At 43.8% G+C, this 18769-nt stretch overlaps 1 protein-coding gene across 5 annotated transcripts in view; it reads left to right on the plus strand.

Annotated features, from left to right (window-relative positions):
- The first annotated feature begins 3437 nt into the window (after window positions 1-3437).
- CIT (citron rho-interacting serine/threonine kinase) overlaps window positions 3438-18769 on the plus strand; it is a 159550-nt gene continuing 144218 nt past the window's right edge. For all 5 annotated transcript variants that reach the window (XM_049619259.1, XM_049619261.1, XM_049619262.1 and 2 more), the window contains exons 1-3: window positions 3438-3747; window positions 8746-8887; window positions 16005-16180. In XM_049619259.1, the coding sequence (XP_049475216.1) occupies window positions 3652-3747; window positions 8746-8887; window positions 16005-16180 (414 nt within the window). In that variant the 5' untranslated portion in view covers window positions 3438-3651. The remainder of the gene's footprint in view (window positions 3748-8745; window positions 8888-16004; window positions 16181-18769) is intronic.

Below are 18769 nucleotides of genomic sequence, written 5' to 3' on the forward strand. Positions count from 1 at the left end.
GAGACCATGACCTGAGTTGACCTCATGAGTCGGATGCCCAACCGATGAGCCACCCAGGTGCCCCTTATCCTTTTAGTACATGCACATCCACTCTCGGTCCCTTCTTATTCGTTATACTCCCCATGCACTTTCTGTGCAGCTACTACTCTTGAAAGAAAATTGATGAAGCTAATGTGTTTTTTTTGCTGTATGTTTCTGTATTCATTTTATTTGTTGTTTATTTCCTGTCTTGTTTCACAAAGGGTTTGCAAAGGCCAGTAATTGTTCTAACAGGAAATTAGGATATCTAGGCAGGATTCAGGGCAGTGCACAACAGCGCTGCTAACACTGCATTCTAATTTAGGATGAACAAGTCCCAAGATTCTGGTAAAGGCTTCTATTTCTGATACCAGGAAACTAACAGGTTTGGCTGGACTAGAAAAATCAGAAGCATTGACTAGATCCACATTCAGACCTTTCTGTGATTCTTTTTATCAAGTCAACAGCTGCTTACAACCCATTTTGCCCCTCCCCTCCCCTTGCCATCCCCAACGTGTCATTAGAAGCATTTCTTATTTTTGTTTTCCATTTTTCTATACTGGGTCAGCCCTTGCAACATGACAAAAGCGGAGGCTACGAGAATTTCTAATGTCTTCTGACAAGCAGGTTTTGTGCCGACGAAAGTATTTGGGGTCAGATAGTCCAGGAGTTCCAAATCCTGCTCCACCATCTAAAGTTGAATGACCCAAGATTAGCTAATGCATTTCTTTCAGTTTCAGTTTTTCCATCTGTAAAATGTGGATTATAGTTCCTTCCTCTTAGGGTTGTGGTAAGGATCAAATGAGATAAAGTGCTTAGTAAGGGAGGGGGCTGGATAAATATCATTATCGTCCTAGGGAGGAAGAACAAGTTACAGGTGGGGGAAAAAAAGTGTATTAAGGAAGCCTATAGCTTTGGTTTTGTACTGATGGACACACACATATGCATGTGAAAAGACATCTTCAGTTCTATCTAGTGTAGGAATTGGAAGAGTACAGCAAAGACCGTCTCCTCCTTTATATACATAAAAAGAACATGCGTACATGTACATGCACACCCAATTTAATAATTATAAAGCAAACATCCACATTATTACCATCCAGGTTAAGAAATAGATCATAGCACCCTGACACCTTGAATAGCCTCCATTTTCACCCCAGGGGGCCACTATCCTGGCTTTTGCTTTCTTATGGTTTTACCACCTGTGCGCACATCTCTCCCTTGCAGTTTTGGAAACAGTCTGCTTTTGAAATTTGTATTAATGAAATCATCCTTTGTTCTGTTGTCATTTCCTTCATTCAGCATCATGTCAAAACTCATGTCATTGTGTTTAGCTGTATTTATTCCTTTTCATTATAGTATGAAAACACTCCAGTATACTTTGTATTGCTAATGGGACATTTGCATTGCTTCTAGTTTTTGTTTTATTTTTGTTTTTGGCATTATGTGATACAATATTATTTGTCCATTCTTGGGCATATGAGTCGTAGGATATGCTTGTCTTCAACAGCAAATAGAACCAAACTTTTTCAAAGACACTGTACTAATTCATAGTCAGCTATGTATAAATGACTGAAGCTCCACATCTTTGAAAAACACTGCGAGAACTTCCTCCCCTTTTTGGGGGGAGGAGTGCATGTTATTATATCGCAGTGTTTCATGATTATGTATGAGATTGAGCACCTTTTTATACGTTTTTTGGCCATATGGATTTCCTCTTTAGTGAAGTGCCTGTTGAAATCTCCTGCGTTTAAGTGATTTTAAAATGTCCTTTCTGACGATTTCAATGTGTTTACCTATTTGTTGCCGGACAATCAGCCCAAAGTGGCAGGAACCGAGGCACGTTGAAGTTCAAGCTGCCTTAGCTGTAGCACAGAACAAATTGATTTCCCCAAATAGCAAACACTTCTTACTTCAGCCAATTTTTAAAAAATGTTTATTTTTTGAGAGACAGAGAGAACAAGCGAGGGAAGAGCAGAAAGAGAGGGAGGCACAGAATCCGAAGCAGGCTCCAGGCTCCAGGCTGTCAGCCCAGAGCCCAAGGCGGGGCTCGAACTCAGGAGCCGTGAGATCACCACCTGAGCCGAAGTCCGAGGCTTAGCCGACTGAGCCACCCAGGTGCCCCCTACTTGGGCCAGATTTAAGGAACAAGAAAATCAGGGCGGCCTGGCTGTCTTCCTCCTCGCAAGGAGACAGAGGACAGCGCCCTGGCGACCTCCTCAGGGATCCTAGACACAAACAAACAATTCCATAAATGCAGCACCCTGCTTAACCGTCAATTTCAAACTTCCAGGACCTGCCCGGCCGCGTTTGCCCTTGCCCGTTTTCCATTGGTCACGAGTCAAAGGAAGTAACAATCTGATTGGTTCTCCCTTCCACTTCCCCTATCCCTTTTAGGACTTAGGCGGAACTTTGTTGACACGCAGCTGTTCCTCCCAGAAGCGGGCACTCTGATTGGCCCGGACACGGCTGAACCCCGCCCACGCTGTTCGGGGTTCAAATGCAGAGGCGGGAGACCTCGGGCGGAGCAGAACGCGCACTGGCTGGGTCGGCGGAGCGTGAGTGTGAACCCCGCACGCCCATATCTCCCCCACCCCACTCTGCAAACCCGGGGATAGGCCGCCTCCACCCACACCAGTCCCGGCTTTCCCCTCCGCTGCGGGGAGGGCGGTGTTGCCGCCTCCAAGGCTGCCGGGGGCCTGAGGGTCTTCCCAGGCTGGAGGTGCGCGGGTCCCCCTCCGAGGGAGCCGAAAGGTCTGCAGGTGGTGCCGTGGGGCGGGAGGAATTGTGAGATCCTTCTTAAACAGGGTGGGGTCCCGTGTGTGATCCGCCCTGCCTCATTTACCTGTCCGCATTAACTGCATTATTCCGGCTAGTGGAGCGCGGCAGCTCCCTATTATCCGTGTGATCTTGACAATTTTGTGTCTTCACTTTTGGTACCATCCGTCACCTCCTACTTCCAGTGCCTTTCCCTCTGCTCCAGCCACTCCAGTCACTCGCGTCTCCCTGCTATTGTTAGCGAAGGCCAGGTCCTGCCTCAGAGCCTTAGTTCTGGCTGTTCCCTTTGCCCGGCACACTTTTCTTCCCTCTCCCGCCCAACAGCAAGACTTACTACTTACCCACTTCAGGTTTTGCTTCAAATGTTAGTTACCTTCTCAGTGAAGTCTACTCTGACTACACTGTTAAAAATTGCTCACACACACCAATTGCCCTTACCTTGCTCTCTCCCTCTCTCCTTTTTTAACCCCTGTAGCACGTATTACTTTCCAACATACTATGTCATTTACTTATTTAAGTCATTGATTCTGTAAGTATTTATTAGAACTTGCTATGTGTCCTGGCTCTGTGTAAGCCCTTGTGGAGCAAGGGCTTACACTATAGGTGGAGTAGATAATAAATTTATTTATAAGTAAGAGACTATGTCAGATAAGTGTATTACCTCCTGTTATAGTGAATAAAAATCTGCTCTTTAATGTCAGATTTGCCAGACTGAACTTCCTAAGACCTGTGTGGTGACTGTTTTTACCTCCCTGTGCCCAACATCTTGAAGAAGATCAGGATTTTTCAGGCTCTTCCTCCTCAAATTGGTAGCACACACTTGCTCTGCTCCTGTATCTCTTCACCTTTGGAGAGATGTTGAAGTTCAAATATGGAGCAAGGAATCTGCTGGACGCTGGTGCTGCTGAACCCATTGCCAGCCGGGCCTCCAGGTTGAATCATTTCTTCCAGGTAACAGGCTGCCAACTCTTTCACCTGCGTGTGTTCCCTTGGCCCCTCCTTGTTGCTCTTATCCTTATAGGACTGAGGCTAATCTTCTAGGAGAAATCTCATTGGATGTTTTATATTGCTGATAGTTTTGGAAAAAGGAGCCATTGTACGGACAGAGGAGTAGATAGCTGAACTTGTCCTTGAAAGGAGATCTCTCTTTTTTAAAAAAAAATCATTTCTCACACTTTACACATCTATACTGTTGTCCTTTTATTAAAGAAAGAAAAACAAAATTTATCGAGAAAATATTTGACCATAATTGCTATAGGTGTAATCCTATTTTCATTCAAGAGATGTTTATTTAAAACAAAACAAAGCTTGATAAATACCCACACCTGTGAAAACCATAGTCCATTCAAGATATAGAGCATTTCTGGGTTGCATGGGTGGCTCAGTCGGTTGGGCATCTGACTCTTGATCTCAGGGTCCTGACTTCAAGCCCCATGTTGGGCTCTGTGCTGGGTATGAAGCCTACTTAAAAAAAAAAAAAAAAAAAAAACAAAGAAAGAAAGAAAGAAAGATAGAAAACATTTCTATCACCCCAGAAGTATTAAAGCTTACTATCAGGAAATAATTTCCAAGTAGATTTCTAATTCTTTTGTTTTTGATGTAGATGAAACATTGTTCGTGTAGAAATCCTTGTTTGACTTATATATTCACAAGTCAGGGGGACAATATGGATAGTAGTGAAGATTTAGGTTTGAATCCTGGCCCCACACTAGTTAGCTGTGTTACCTTGAGTGACTCATTTGCCTTCTCTGAACCCATTTGCCACTCTTTTTTTTTTTTAAGTTTTATTTTATTTATTTTGAGAGAGAGAGTGCATGAATGGGTGACAGGCAAAAAGAAAGAGAGAGTCCCAAGCAGGCTCTGCACTGTCAGTGTGGAGCCAGATGTGGGGGCTCAAACTCACAAACCATGAGATCGTGACCTGAGCTGAAAACCAAGAGTCAGACATTCAACCAACTGAATTACTAAGGTGCCTGCATTTGCCACTCTTGAAAATAGAGGTTAGAGCACCAAATTCAGAGGGTTGTCATGAGGATTAAATGAGATAATTTACGTAAAGCACTTAGCTCTTGATAAGCCAATAGTTATAAATGGTAACTATTATTAATGTTAAGTGTAGAAATGATATTAGTTATGGTAATGATAAATTTAAAAAATATTTTTAATGTTTTTATTTAATTTTGAAAGAGAGAGCACGAGCAGGGGAGGGGCAGTGAGAGAGGGAGACACAGAACCCAAAGCAGGCTTCAGGTTCCAAGCTATCAGCACAAAGCTCGATGTGAGGCTCGAACTCATGAACCTTGAGATCATGACCTGAGCTGAAGTTGGACACTTAACCAACTGAGCCACCCAGGTGACTGAGCCACCCAGGCGCCCTAGTAATGATACATTTTTAAAAAAAGACTTTAAATAATCTTTACACCCCATGTGGGACTTGAACTCACAACTCTGACATCAGGAGTTGCATGCTCTACTGACTGAGCCAGCCAGGTGCCCCAGTAATGTTTACTTAACAGTAACTCTATTTTTAAATTTTATTTTAATTTACATTTATTTAAATTATATTTAAAATTTTATGTTTACTTAACAGTAATTATATTTAGGAGGGTATTTATGCATGGATGCCTGTATGATGATAAATACTAATACTTTTTTGATGACATTTCCCCCCCAAAATACTGGTATTGGGGAATGTTCAAACAGATCAGTGGAGACAGACTGAAGGCTTAGGTTGTTCTATGCCATCTTCCCTGTTGCCATTTTAAGCCATGAGATATTTTTCACAAATGAATAGTCTGCCTCTGACCCTAGCTGACTGGAGTACTGCCACATTTTAGCCCCTCTACATTTTACTCCAAAACTTTTCCAACTTCTTACAAAATTTACTAAGGGCTTATAGTGTGCTCATTATGTAACAAGTGTGGCTTCCAGAGAGCTGGGTACAGGGCCAGCGTGCTCCTGATTATCTCACATCAGAACAGATGTAAGGACTGTTTTGACTTACATTTTAAATAGGAGGAGACAGGCAGCAAGAGAGGCAAGGACTTGTCCAGGATCACGCAGCTTGTAAATGGCAGCGCCAAGCTCCAGAGATCAGACATGTAACCACTGGCGACATTGCCAGTGTGTGTCAGAGTTTATTAAATGTATATTATATTTAAGTGTCATTATAGAAGCAAGGATTGTGCTTCTCCCCAGTTCATCTTTTTTTAATGATGAGTTCCTTCCTGCCCCCACAACTGCTAGTGTTTGCAACTGTAGCATACACATGATAATTGTCTAAACAGGCACTGGATACTGTTCTTTCCGGTACAGGGCTATTTTACCAAGGTTTAGATAGAGTAGTGATTTTGTTTTCCATCCAGGTAAGTACTCTAGATTGGGTCTTAGCTTCTACTAACATTCTGCTTAACTTTCCAACGACTTCTCTGTTGGCGGGCAGCAGATTTTTAGGTTTTTGAGCCAGCAAAATTTCACAAATTTGCTGGGCTAATCTAGGTTTGCCAGCTTTTTATTTTGCCAAGTAAAGGATGTACAGAGAAAGGCCTATTATCTCCAGTCCTTTCACTTCAAAAATAAGGGACTTTTTTTTTTTTTTTTTTTTTTTTTTTTTAATAAATAAGGGACATTTTAAGAAACACCAACAGGGGTGACTGGGTGGCTCAGGTCATGAACTTCCAGTTCATGAGTTCAAGCTTCACATCGGGCTCTGTGCTGACAGCTCAGATCCTGGAGCCTAGTTAGGATTCTGTGCCTCCCTCTCTCTCTGCCCCTACCCCACTCATGCTCTGTCTCTCTCCCTCTCAAAAATAAACATTAAGGGCCGCTTGGGTGGCTCAGTCGGTTAAGCGGCCAACTTCGGCTCAGGTCATGATCTCGCGGTCCATGAGTTCTAGCCCCGCGTCGGGCTCTGTGCTGACAGCTCAGAGCCTGTGTCCCCCTCTCTCTCTGCCCCTCCCCTGCTTGTTCTTGGTCTCTCCCTCTCTCAAAAATAAGTAAACATAAAAAAACAAAAAAACAGATTCTAAGCCACAACCTGGAAAATTCTCACTCAGTAGGTCGGGGATAGCACCAGAGAATTTTTTTGTTGTTTTTTGGCTAAGTTCTTCGGGTGATTCAATGTAACCAGTCTGTTTCTATTATCCAGTGCTGTGTAAGAAACCACTCACAAAGTTTAAAGCAGCAATGATTTATTTTTCTTCTGATTCTGTGGGTTACTTGCATTCAACTAGGCAGTTCTGTTCTACCCTGTGATGTCAGCTGGGGTCACTCAAGGGGCCATATTATGTTGGGAGCTTGGCTAGGACTGGAACATCTGGGTGCTGACTGCTGGCTGGGGCATCTGACTTTTCCTCTAGCTGACTTCTCTATGAAGTCCTTCATTATTCAGTAATCTAACCCAGGGCTGGTAACTTTCTTCTGTAAATAATAAATATTTTAGGCTTTGGGAGTAGCTCCAACTATTCAACTCTGCCACTGTAGCACAAAAGCAGCCACAGTATGTAAATGAATGGGTGTGGCTGTGTTCCAATAAATCTTTATTTATAAAAACAGGCAGTGGGCCAGATTGGCCTATGGGCCATAGTTTGCTGACCCCCCGTCTGGTTTAAGCTTTTTTACATGGCGACTGGCTTCCCCAAAGAGAAAAGCAGATGGTGCTAGGCTCCTTTAGAACTCTGCCCAGAACTGGCACAGTGTCACTTGTGTCACCTTCTGTTGCTTAAAGCAAGTCACAGAGAAAGTACAGATTCAAGGGGAGGAGAAATAGACTCTGGCTCTTGACGGGAGTGGCAGCAGCACCTACAGAGTTAGAGGGCCTGTTGGTGGCCATCTTGGCAGAGAGACCCCACACAATCCATAGCCTGGCCCATGGAAATCTTTGCTCTAGACCAGAGGTTGCAAACTCATGTCCCTAGGGGCCAGGAAGTGAGTATAAGTGAGTCACATGGGCCAGATGGAAGACTGGCAGTGAGGTCTGCAGTGAACTGCTGAACACATTCACTACAGAGGGGCAGCATCACTCAACCACAGCTCAGCATCACCAGACGGGAATGTGGGACAATATTGCCCAACCCTCCAGTATTTTAGGAGAACCCTCAAATCCCACCCTTTCTTTTGAATGGAATTTCCTGATTTTTCAATATTGGCAGAAAATTCGAATTTAAGTGCTGCAGGCCTGGGGTGCCTGGGTGGCTCAGTTGGTTAAGCGTCTGATCATGACTGTTGGCTCAGGTCATGATCTTGCGGTTCGTGAGTTCGAGCTCTGAGTCTGACTCTGTGCTGACTCCAGGTCAGAGCCTGGAGCCTGCTTTGGATTCTGTGTCTCCCTCTCTCTCTGCCCCTCCCCTGCTCACACTCTGTCTCTCTCAAAAATGAAATAAACTTAAAAAAAAAAAAAATAAATGCCGCAGGCCAAACAAAACATGTCTGTGGGCTAGATACAGTCTGCCAGTTTGGAACTGTTGGTCTAGGTCATGAATAAATTCAGCTTCAGTGTGGGCACTTCGTTCACACTACTTTAGATTGTTCAAGTAAATTAAAGAAACTGCAGTTATATTAGCAAACCTCTGGGCGCACTTGAAAGATATAGCAATCATTGTGTCCTATTGTAGAGACATGGAAACACGTCAGAACCAGCAGGGTCCGGAGTAAATGTTCCCGTGAGCCTCAGACTGTTAAGAAGGAGGGGCCTTTTCTTATCAATGGCACGCTCGTGAAGGTTTTCTTCCCAGGCACCGGTGAAAGAAGCCCACAATAATGGAATTGTACAAGTGATAACTTAATGACTCTCCATTGATGTCGCTTTAAAGAATGAAGCCACAGAATTGTGCTGTTAGCGTGTGTCGTGAGCAGTTAGAGTTGGTAGCTTGTAATTTACTCTGTGTGGATGTTATTGATCAAAGCTTTTCATTATTGACAGTGTCTCCATCTGCTGTTTGCTGTTTTTAGGGGAAACCACCCTTTCTGACTCAACAGCAGATGTCTCCTCTTTCCCGAGAAGGGATATTAGATGCCCTCTTCGTTCTCTTTGAAGAATGCAGTCAGCCTGCTCTGATGAAGATTAAGCACGTGAGCAACTTTGTCCGCAAATGTAAGTTTGGAGAGGTTTTTCTGGAAAAGTGTTCTGGGAGAGAAAACTGCAAAAATGCCCCAGGCAGAATGAGTTAGTGGTTGGTGGTAGTGAGTAGGAACTCTGCTCTGAGGAAGGCAGACTCAGTTTTAAGGTCAGTTTCCACCTGTTGCATTTGGGAGAACAGATAAGTCAGGTCTCCTGGTTGCAAGTGACAGAAACTCAACTCAAACTAGCTTAGGCCAAATAAGTGAATTTATGGCTCATGAAACTGAGCTCATGAATCCCATCCAGGGATGGGTCAAACTTTAGGCATGGCTGGATCCAGATATGTGAGTTAGTCCTCTGGCTCCATCCTTTTTTTTTTTTTTTTTTAATGTTTGTTTATTTTTGAGACAGAGACAGAGCATGGATGGGGGAGGGTCAGAGAGAGGGAGACACAGAATCCGAAGCAGGCTCCAGGCTCCGAGCTGTCAGCACAGAGCCCGACGTGGGGCTCGAACTCACGAATCGCAAGATCGTGACCCGAGCTGAAGTCGGACGCTTAACCGACAGAGCCACCCAGGTGCCCCACTGGCTCCATCCTTATACCCACTCAGGGCCGATAATCCTGCAGGCATAGCAGGCACAGTATTTAATTTTAATAAATTGCACTTATTTTCATTAATTTAATTTAAATTTAGTTTGAAACAAGAAAACTATGAACAAAATAATTATAGTGATTTTGGGTTATATTTATCCTTTTGTCAGTGGTATCATAAAATACAATTTTTGACTTTTTTTAATGTTTATTTTTGAGAGAGAGAGATAGTAAGTGAGTGTGAGCAGGGGAGGGGCAGAGAGAGAGAGGGAGACACAGAATCCGAAGCAGGCTCCAGGCTCCAAGCTGTCAGCACAGAGCCTGATGCGGGGCTCGAACCCACAGTGAGATCATGACCTGAGCCGAAGTTGGAGGCTTAACCAACTGAGCCACTCAGGCGCCCCCTGATTTTTTTTTTTTTTTTTAATGGAGGAAGAGGCTGATGAAGGCAGATGTACCTAGGCCCTATGAAAGTCATAAATCGGCCTTGGCCACACCCTGTTCGTGTCTTACTCAATGTGGGGGAGTGGGCTGCTGGTGTCCCAGTTTTGTATTTTATTACTTTACATCAGTGTTTTTTGGCCAGTGGTGGTTTTGCACCTCCCTACCCCCCCACCCCGGACACTTGGCAATGTTTGGGAGACATTTTCAGTTGTCACAACTTGCAGGGAAGGGTGCTCCTGGCATCTAGTGGGTGAAGTCAGAGATAATGCTGACCTTCCTGCAATGACAGAATAGCATAGAATTATCTGGCCCAAAATTTCAGTAGTGCCGAGTTTGAGAAACCCTCCCTTATGCGACTTTGCTGTGTAACCATGCACCTTGAACTATAGTGGTCTGAAACTATAATCGTTGTATTACGCCTCATGAATCTGTGGGTTGAGGATGTTTCCACTCCATGTGACTTGGGCTAAGATTGCAGGCACCCAGGACTCTCCTCGTCTAGAAAGTCCAAGATGGCCTGCACAGTGTCTGGTATGTTGCCTAGAAGGCTGGACTCGGCTGGGACTCTGGGATGACGGGGCCTTTCCCTGTCTCTGTGAAGTCTCCAGGCCTCTTGCTCTCCAAGTGGCTTCCCTGTGTGGTCTCTCCATCAAGGGTTAGCCAACTACAGCCTGGGATCCCTGTTTTGTAAAGCAAGTTTTACTGGAAGGTGTTGGCCAGGCCCATTTGTTCACATACTGCCTGTGGCTGCTGTCCCACTACAAGGCCTTTGAGTAGTGGTGACTGAGACCATATGGCTTACAGAGCCTTAAATATTTATTCTCTGGCCCTTAAAGAAAAGCTTTCTGACCTCTGATCTACATGGTCTCTCTAGTAGAGATGTTGACTTCTTACATGGTAGCTCAGGGCTTTCAAAAGCACCAAGGTGGAAACTGCTGGCATTTCTCAGGGCTTAGGTGTGGAAGGGACGTAAGATCTCTTTGGCTGCATTGTCTTGTTTGAAGTGAGTCGTGGGGCTGCCCAGATTCCATGTGCCAGGGAGTCTAGACATAAGGGCGTGAGTTCCAGGAGGTGTGTGTGTGATTCGTTGGCACCATCTTTGGAGATGGCTACCACACCTTATGCAATATTTATTTTCCACTCTCTATATTAATAGGATCCCCAGGAAAGATTTTAACTGGTTCTGTTCTGGGTCATCTGTCTATCCCGTGACCAGGGGCCAGGCCAGGATGTCAAGTGTTATGGGCCTCCTCTGGGTGCCTAGGGGTTCAGGGCACTGCAATTACCAGGGTCTCATGGAATGGGGGATGTGGAAGTGCCCAAAGGAGCTGAGAGTTTTCAGTAGATAAAATTAGTGTATGTCCACTTGTCTTTTCTGTTTCCTTATCTGCAAAATGGGGAAAATGCATATCCAATAAGGCTGTGTGGGGCTTGAATGAGTTAGTGCACAGATTAGGCTTACGTTGCCTGGCACACAGGAGATAATAAATGTTAACCAGTAATGGTAGCCACCAGCCTCCAAATATATTTAATATATTGTAGGTCTTTAACTTTGAAATGTACTTGGGTACTATTCATTATTCCATATTTTTTTTTAATAAACTCCCACCTTATTTTCTTGAATATTTAAATCCTCAAATAGGGAGTGGGAGGGGAAGGGAAATTATGAGACAGACTAATTTATCAAGCCATCTACCGGCTCCTTCATTAGTCTTGAGTCTGCCCTCTGGTTACTTTAAAGTAGTGGATCTTCTAGACTCATTCAGTAATCAGGGGGCTTAGGCTTAGCGAAATGTAGATTTTTCTAATAGAATTCTCTTGCAAGGAACTGTTTCATATTTTTGAAGAGGCTTCCTGGAGAGTACGGCTGAGAGGCTGTGATTGGAAAAGGGTGATTACGTTAGTATGTCTGGTTCCCCCGCCCCCCCCCCCAACCTCTTTTTAAGTTTCTGTTTTGGAATCTAAGTGTTCTTACATGGGTAGAAGGGCCCCAAAGTTGCTACTACATAAGAGACCGTTGCTACTCCATGCTACTGCATGGAGACCGTTGGAGGAAATGAGACAGTGGGTATGGTCCTGAAGTGGTATCCCTAGCTGGAGCCAAAGTAGGACAGGGAACCCACATCTGGGAACCCAGGGAAGAGATTTTTGTTTCTTAATTACTGTTCTATTCCCAGTGCCTAAAACAGTGTCTGGCACATGATAGATGTTCAGTAAATATTGGTCGAATGATTATGTTGCTGAGTGAACAAAGTTAAGGGGCAAAATTGTAAGTATTGTATTGTAGAATTTGTGTAAAAAATAAACTGATATTAAAACATGAATGGGGGTTCCTGGGTGGCTCGGTTGGGCGTCTTACTTCGGCTCAGGTCGTGATCTCACGGTTCGTGGGCTTGAGTCCTGTGTCAGGCTCTGCCCTGGCAGTGTGGAGCCTGCTTGGGATTCTCTCTCTCTCTCTCTCTCTCTCTCTCTCTCTCTCTCTGCCCCTCCCCACTTGTGTGTGCGTGCGTGCGTGCATGCGTGTGTGTGTGTGTATAAACTTAAAAAAATAAAACATGAATAACAAAGTGTTTATAATTGTTGACATTGGACTATTCTTGGTGGTTTGACGGTAGCTTTAATCCTATACTCTTTCAGCTACATTTACTGTAGGCAAAAGCTTCTGTATGTTAACGACTGTAGTATGTATGGGCGAGTTATAACTATAAGAAATTTTTTTTCCAATTCTAAACATAATACAAAATTAAATATATAAAAGGTCCAAATGATAAAAAAAATTAAATAAACATGGGGTGCTTCAATGGTTCAGCCAGTTAGAGCATCAGTCTCTTGATTTTGGCTCAGGTCACCATCCTCCAGGGTCGTGGGATCGAGCCCTACATTGGGCTGAGCTTGGAACCTGCTTGGGATTCTCTCTCTCTCTCTCTCTCTCTCTCTCTCTCTCTCTATCTCTATCTCTCTCCCTCTCTCCCCCCCTCTGCCCCTCTCCCCTACTCTTGCACTCTCTTCCTTTTTCTCTGTCTAATAAATTAAAAATAAAAATAAATAAAAGGTCAAAATGAGAGAATATCCCTCAAAATCTTATCTAAGATAACTGCTGTTAACAGTTTGGTGCATAGTGTTGCAATTTTTTTTGTCCTTATAAAATATTTATTATGGACATTTTGAAGTGGGTCTTAAGGTAAAGAGAATAATGAGCTCATGCGTACCAGTCAACAAGCAGTTATCAACCCTTTGCGTGTATGTTCTTACATTACTTTTGTTTAATTTTACACAAAGCGGATCATATGTATGTAATATTTTGCTACTAGCTTTGCTCACTTAGCATTGTATTTACTCAATAAATATTTACGGAGCACTTGCTGTGTGCCAGGTTCCGTTTTAGGTACTGTGTTCACAGTAGTGATCAGCATTGACAAAAATTCCTGCCCTTAAAGAATATGTAATATATTCTAGTGGAGATTGAGCTACCTCATGTGCTTAATATGGTTTTATGTGGGTGGGACTTTTAGGTCGATTCCACTTCCCTGCTGATGGACCTTTAGGTCATTTCTGATTATTTTTCTGTTACAAGCAGTGCTCATGATGAATATCTTCCTGTCTATTTCGAGCACATCTGCTAACGTTTCTGTGAAGGACAAATTCCTAGAAATTGAAATGTTGAATGACTGAGTTGCAGAAAAGGAAGCGATACACTGTGCTGTATTGGCTTTTGCCCCTGGGTCCAAATGTTTATCTGACAAGGTCACGCTTTGACTGCCTTTTCATTACCATGCTTTGGGTCTTCATTTCCACCTCAATATTCGGTACTTAAATGCTGTAACTAACAGTGTGCAGGGCTGAAGTGTGATGTGGTTTTGGAATCACAGAAGCTGCTGGCATGGAGGGAAATTGTGAATCGTCTTTTTTTTTTTTTTTTTTTTGTAATAGTCATAGACTTGAGTTTAGTATCTCAATCATTCACCTTAATAATTCAAAGCCTTTGGAAAAAGACCTAAAATTTGGTAAGGTTTCTCAGAATTCTGAGTATCCTTGTGGTTCTGTCTATAGCGGTTTATTTACTTGTGTGACTGAAATGCCTGGTGGTTACAGCGATGGATCCAGAGTTGAGTTGGACAAATGCAGTAAGCAACTTAGGGACCCAAGGCCTAACAGAGAATTGGGAGAGGCTGGCTTCATGCGCAAGCAGTAATAAAATCAGGTTCAACCCAGGAAGTTGCAAGCCAGCATATTTGGGGAATTATAATTCAAAACTCAAATACTTGATCTGAAAGAAACTTGGAAAAATGGCAGGGAAGAGAGACAGGGCTTGGCACAGGGATGGCAGGGCAGAAGGAAGATATTGTGCAGCGTTCAGTCTTGCTTCTGCATGAATTCTCCACAAAGGTGCTCCAGATTTATTTTTCGCAATGGTTATGATGAATTTATTCGGATGTGCCGACCACGCTTGCCTGATTCCTCCAGGGACCAAAGGGAAATGCTTTCAGGATGACTGGCTGAAGAGACAGGTGGGAAGGCACTCAGTGCAGTGGAGTTCATCATGTGTACCTTTGATCCAAGTGAATGCGACTCCACCCACACAACAAAGAAAGGAGGTGGATACCAGTTAACATTGTATTGGCTAATTTATCAATATTCTGCTCAATGACTATAGGTAATGAAATGACTTTTCCCCTTGTTGGATTAACTTCCTCCTATTGTGTGAATAACTTGTTGAGCTTAGCTCTAGAATGTAGCTCCCGAGTTTATTTGGTGCCCAACCATGGAAAGGGCAACCTGCCCTAATGCCTGGAGGACTTTAGTGTCTGTCTGGGATATCAAGAGTCTCTTGGTCTCATCATGGCACCTTTCTGAGGGATTCTCCAGAATAATTTTGATTCCGTGTTCCTCTTGTCTTCCTTTGGAGCATAACCCCTATATTTGATGTAGCTTCTCTGTAATGTGCAGGATTGAATTTTTTAGTCAGCTACAGCTGTTCCACTTCCCTCTTTCAGATCCTTAGAGAGTCATTGCATATCCAGTGATGTCCCAGCTTACTGTTCTTAGAGTGTCAGTAAATATACTGTAGATTCCAAATCTGCCATCCATTTAATCCATACTTCATACATTCAGGATCTCCACCTGTTATGGACTGAATGTTTGTGTCCCCCTGCAAATTCATATGATGATGAAGTCATGAAGGTGGGGCCTCTGTGATGGAATTGTTGTCCTTAGAAGAAGAAAAAGAGAGACGAGGGTTCTGTCTCTCTCCATCTTGTGAGGATATAGTGAGAAGATGGCTGTCTGTAAGCCAGGAAGTGGGTTCCCACTAGGAACTCGGTCTGCCAGCACTTTGATCTTGGACTTCCCAGCCTCCAGAACCGTAAGAGATAAATGCCTGTTGTTTAAGCCACCTCATCTATGGTATTTTGTTACGGCAGCCTGAGCAGACTAAGATACTGACTGAGAGATTGCACTTGAAAAAGGAGTACGACCATAGGCAAAGAAACAGATAGTTGCAAACCCTTCCAGGTGTGTGACCTGTCAGTGCTGCAGAGCAAATGTCAGGGCTCCATTTTCTTTTTCTTTTTGGTAGCACTGTTCCATATTAAGGGAAAGGAGGTATTACTGACAATCCGAAAGAGATGGGTTTGTGGGATAACACTGTGCAGTAGCACTAGAATGGGATAAGCGGGAGGTCAGCTCTAAAGTCGACTGAGTTGGGAATCGTGTTGCTTACGTCACATTATGAACCAGTCTAAATGCTGATAAGCGCGTTTGACCAAACGCTGCCCTGTGGCCTTCAGAGAGGAAGAAGAAAAGCCTGATTTGTGTTCTCCTCCTATTTTCTGAGTCTACAGGATTCAAATCGTAGCTACCATGGAAACTGCTTTGGAATTTCTGGAGCCCTTAATTTTAAACTTAACATATAAAAACACTTTTGTGCTGATTTTATAATTATTCATGACGGATGGGAAAGTGACTAAAATGTCTTTTGACAGCGAGGGAACACATAGGAACACTTTTTTCCTTTCTTTTTTTTTTTTTTTCTTTTTTTTTTTTTGTGCTTTCATAAAGATGCGTGTATTGGAAAGTGCTTCACTCACCTGGGAGTAACTCTTACATCTCTTGCAGATTCCGACACCATCGCTGAGTTACAGGAGCTCCAGCCTTCAGCAAAAGACTTTGAATTCCGAAGTCTCGTGGGCTGTGGCCACTTTGCTGAAGTGCAGGTGGTAAGAGAGCGAGCAACTGGCGACGTCTATGCCATGAAGGTCATGAAGAAGACGGCCTTGTTGGCCCAAGAGCAGGTAGGAGCATTTTCACACCACACCCTTTCCCCTTTCTGTACCAGGATGTTCACTGCAGAGGCAATCATCTGCTGAATTGACATCTGGGATTGAGCAAGTTTTCCTCGGCGACTCTTTGGTTAATTACAGTTGCAGAAAGAGCTCTCCTGTTCTCAGCTTTTCTTGAACTGACACTGACTCATTTTGAGGGCTCACAAGCTTCCCGCGATGGCTTTATTGTGTTTCTATAGTTGTATTTTATTCAGAATCAACGTGGCCTTTTAACTAATGAATTTAAGATGACCCTTTATGACCGTCAGCTGGCAGTTTCGACATGTGCATATTGTGGGGTTAGGCAGCATATGGTTGTGTGCACATTTTCTATACTTGTGTTGTGGGCATATGTGTTTGATTTTAAAACAGGCCTTTGAAGAAATTAAATAAAATCGTCCTGTGGCGAGAGTGTTGCTTGTTTGAGAGCAGGTAAGAACTTCTTTTTTATGGTCATGGTGTTTTTCTTTCTTTTAAACAAGGCTGCTGCTCCAGACATATCGATTCATTTGCCGAGTTTCTAGAGAGACTGCCATCAGCCTTGGCGTTCAGAGCAATTTATTAGTTACAGACGTCCGAGCACACATCATGTGTCTGATAATGTACCCGGCTCCGTGGGAAGCCCGTGAAAGGAATTGAAGCTCCATGGCCATTAGTTGCAGGGTTTTAAAAACAACTTTGGAAAGTGGAGAAAAAATGCAAATGTATAAAGCAGGCGCTTAGCAGCTAAACATCACAGAAGGGAGAGCAGTTAGCAAATTCACCAGCTGGGGAGTGAGGAGAGATGTGAGTGAGCCAGGGACGGTTAGGGGAGGTTCACACTGCTGAAAGCGAATGCAGGTTCTGGGCGGAGAGACGTGACAGGAGTGTGGCAGGTGGAAGTGTATGTGTGACGTTCTGGAGGTTTGAGTACTAGAATGCTGTACAGATGTGTGTGTGTGTGTGTGTGTGTGTTTCCTTAGTGGTTTAGAACAGATGGGACTAGGAAATGGGGAGAAATGAGACATTTGGGTGGGGAGAGGGTAATTGGTGGGAAATCTGATGAACCTTTTTTTATTGTGGCAAAATATACATAACATAAAATTTACTGTTTAAAATTTTTTTTTAAATTTTTTTTTTTTATTTTTGAGAGAGCGAGAGAGACAGAGCGCAAGTTGGGGAAGGGCAGGGAGAGAGGGAGACACAGAATCTGAAGCCGGCTCCAGGCTCTGAGCTGTCAGCACAGAGCCCGATGCGGGGATCAAACTCCTGAGTCATGAGATCATGAGCGGAACCAAAGTTGGGCACTTAACTGACTGAGCCACCTAGGTGCCCCTAAAATTAGGGTTGTGATTATTTAATTAGGGTTTTAACTGTTTTAATCCTTCTTAGGGTACAATTCACTGGCCTTAAGTGCATTTACCAATGTTGTGCAACCATAGCCACTATTTCTAGAATTTTCTCATCCTCCCAAACAGAAACTCTGTACCTATTAAATGTTAACTCCTCATTCCCCCAAGAACTGTTTGGAATGGCAGCTCACTTTGTGAGGCAGCTGGGGATCATTTGCACTTTTGGAAGGAGGAGGTTGGGATCAGAGTCTGAGGACTCAGTGGCTTTGCGTGGCCTCCAGTCAAAGAAGCAGCGGAGGGCAGGAAGCTGCTTGTCAGAGTCCGAGAATGATGTAGCCTGTGTTTAGCAGTGAAATGTGAGCTACTTCACAGGAAGGAGAAATGACAGGACGTTGCCGATCATTTGGAAGGGAGGAATGGGAGGTGTTCACTTAACCTCCCAGTATCTAGGCAGCCACCTATCCTCGGTACAAACTTACTGAGCACCTGTTGTGTGTGGTGTGCTTCTGGGTCCTTGAGGGGAGGCCTGAAGTGTAGCCCTGACCTTGCACGCTTCTGTTTTAGGTGGGAAGTAGTGCATGTAAAAAGAAAACAATCTAATATACTGCACTGCAGGCAAGCGACAGAGATGTGCAGATAGGGTGCCTTCCTTCCGGTGAATGACTCACGATGACCCTGTGTGAGGTGTGGGCTGGGGATTTTAAAATTAATACACATCCAGGAACTAATAAAAGCTACCCAACCATTCCTTAAGAGGGTGAATAAAAGAAGAGTCTTTAATTGAGCCATGGCAAGCCTCCATAATTTAAGGGCATGAGAAGAGAAAAACCAGCACAGGGTGTGAATGAAAGGAAATGCCAGAGAAGGAGGTAGAGAGAGGCAACATCCTGTAAGCAAGACCTATCACCTAGGAGAGGCCAGCACACCTGTTCAGGGCTCTGTGAGAACCAGAAGAGTCCTCAGAGACCATTTATTTTATTTTAAAAAAATAAAAATAATTTTTTAATGTTTATTTTTTAGAGAGACAGAGTGCAAGTCGGGGAGGGGCAGAGAGAAGGAGATACAGAATCTGAAGCAAGCTCTGGGCTGTCAGCACAGAGTCTGATGGGGGGCTCGAACTCACGAACCGTGAGATCATCACCTGAGCCAAAGTCAGATGTTTAACTGACTGAGCCACCCAGGCACCTGAGACTTTATTTTAATGGAGGCTTCAGGGGTCAGATGAGGA

The sequence above is a fragment of the Panthera uncia genome (genome assembly GCF_023721935.1).
Source record: "Panthera uncia isolate 11264 chromosome D3 unlocalized genomic scaffold, Puncia_PCG_1.0 HiC_scaffold_8, whole genome shotgun sequence".
Classification (NCBI taxonomy): Eukaryota; Metazoa; Chordata; class Mammalia; order Carnivora; family Felidae; genus Panthera; species Panthera uncia.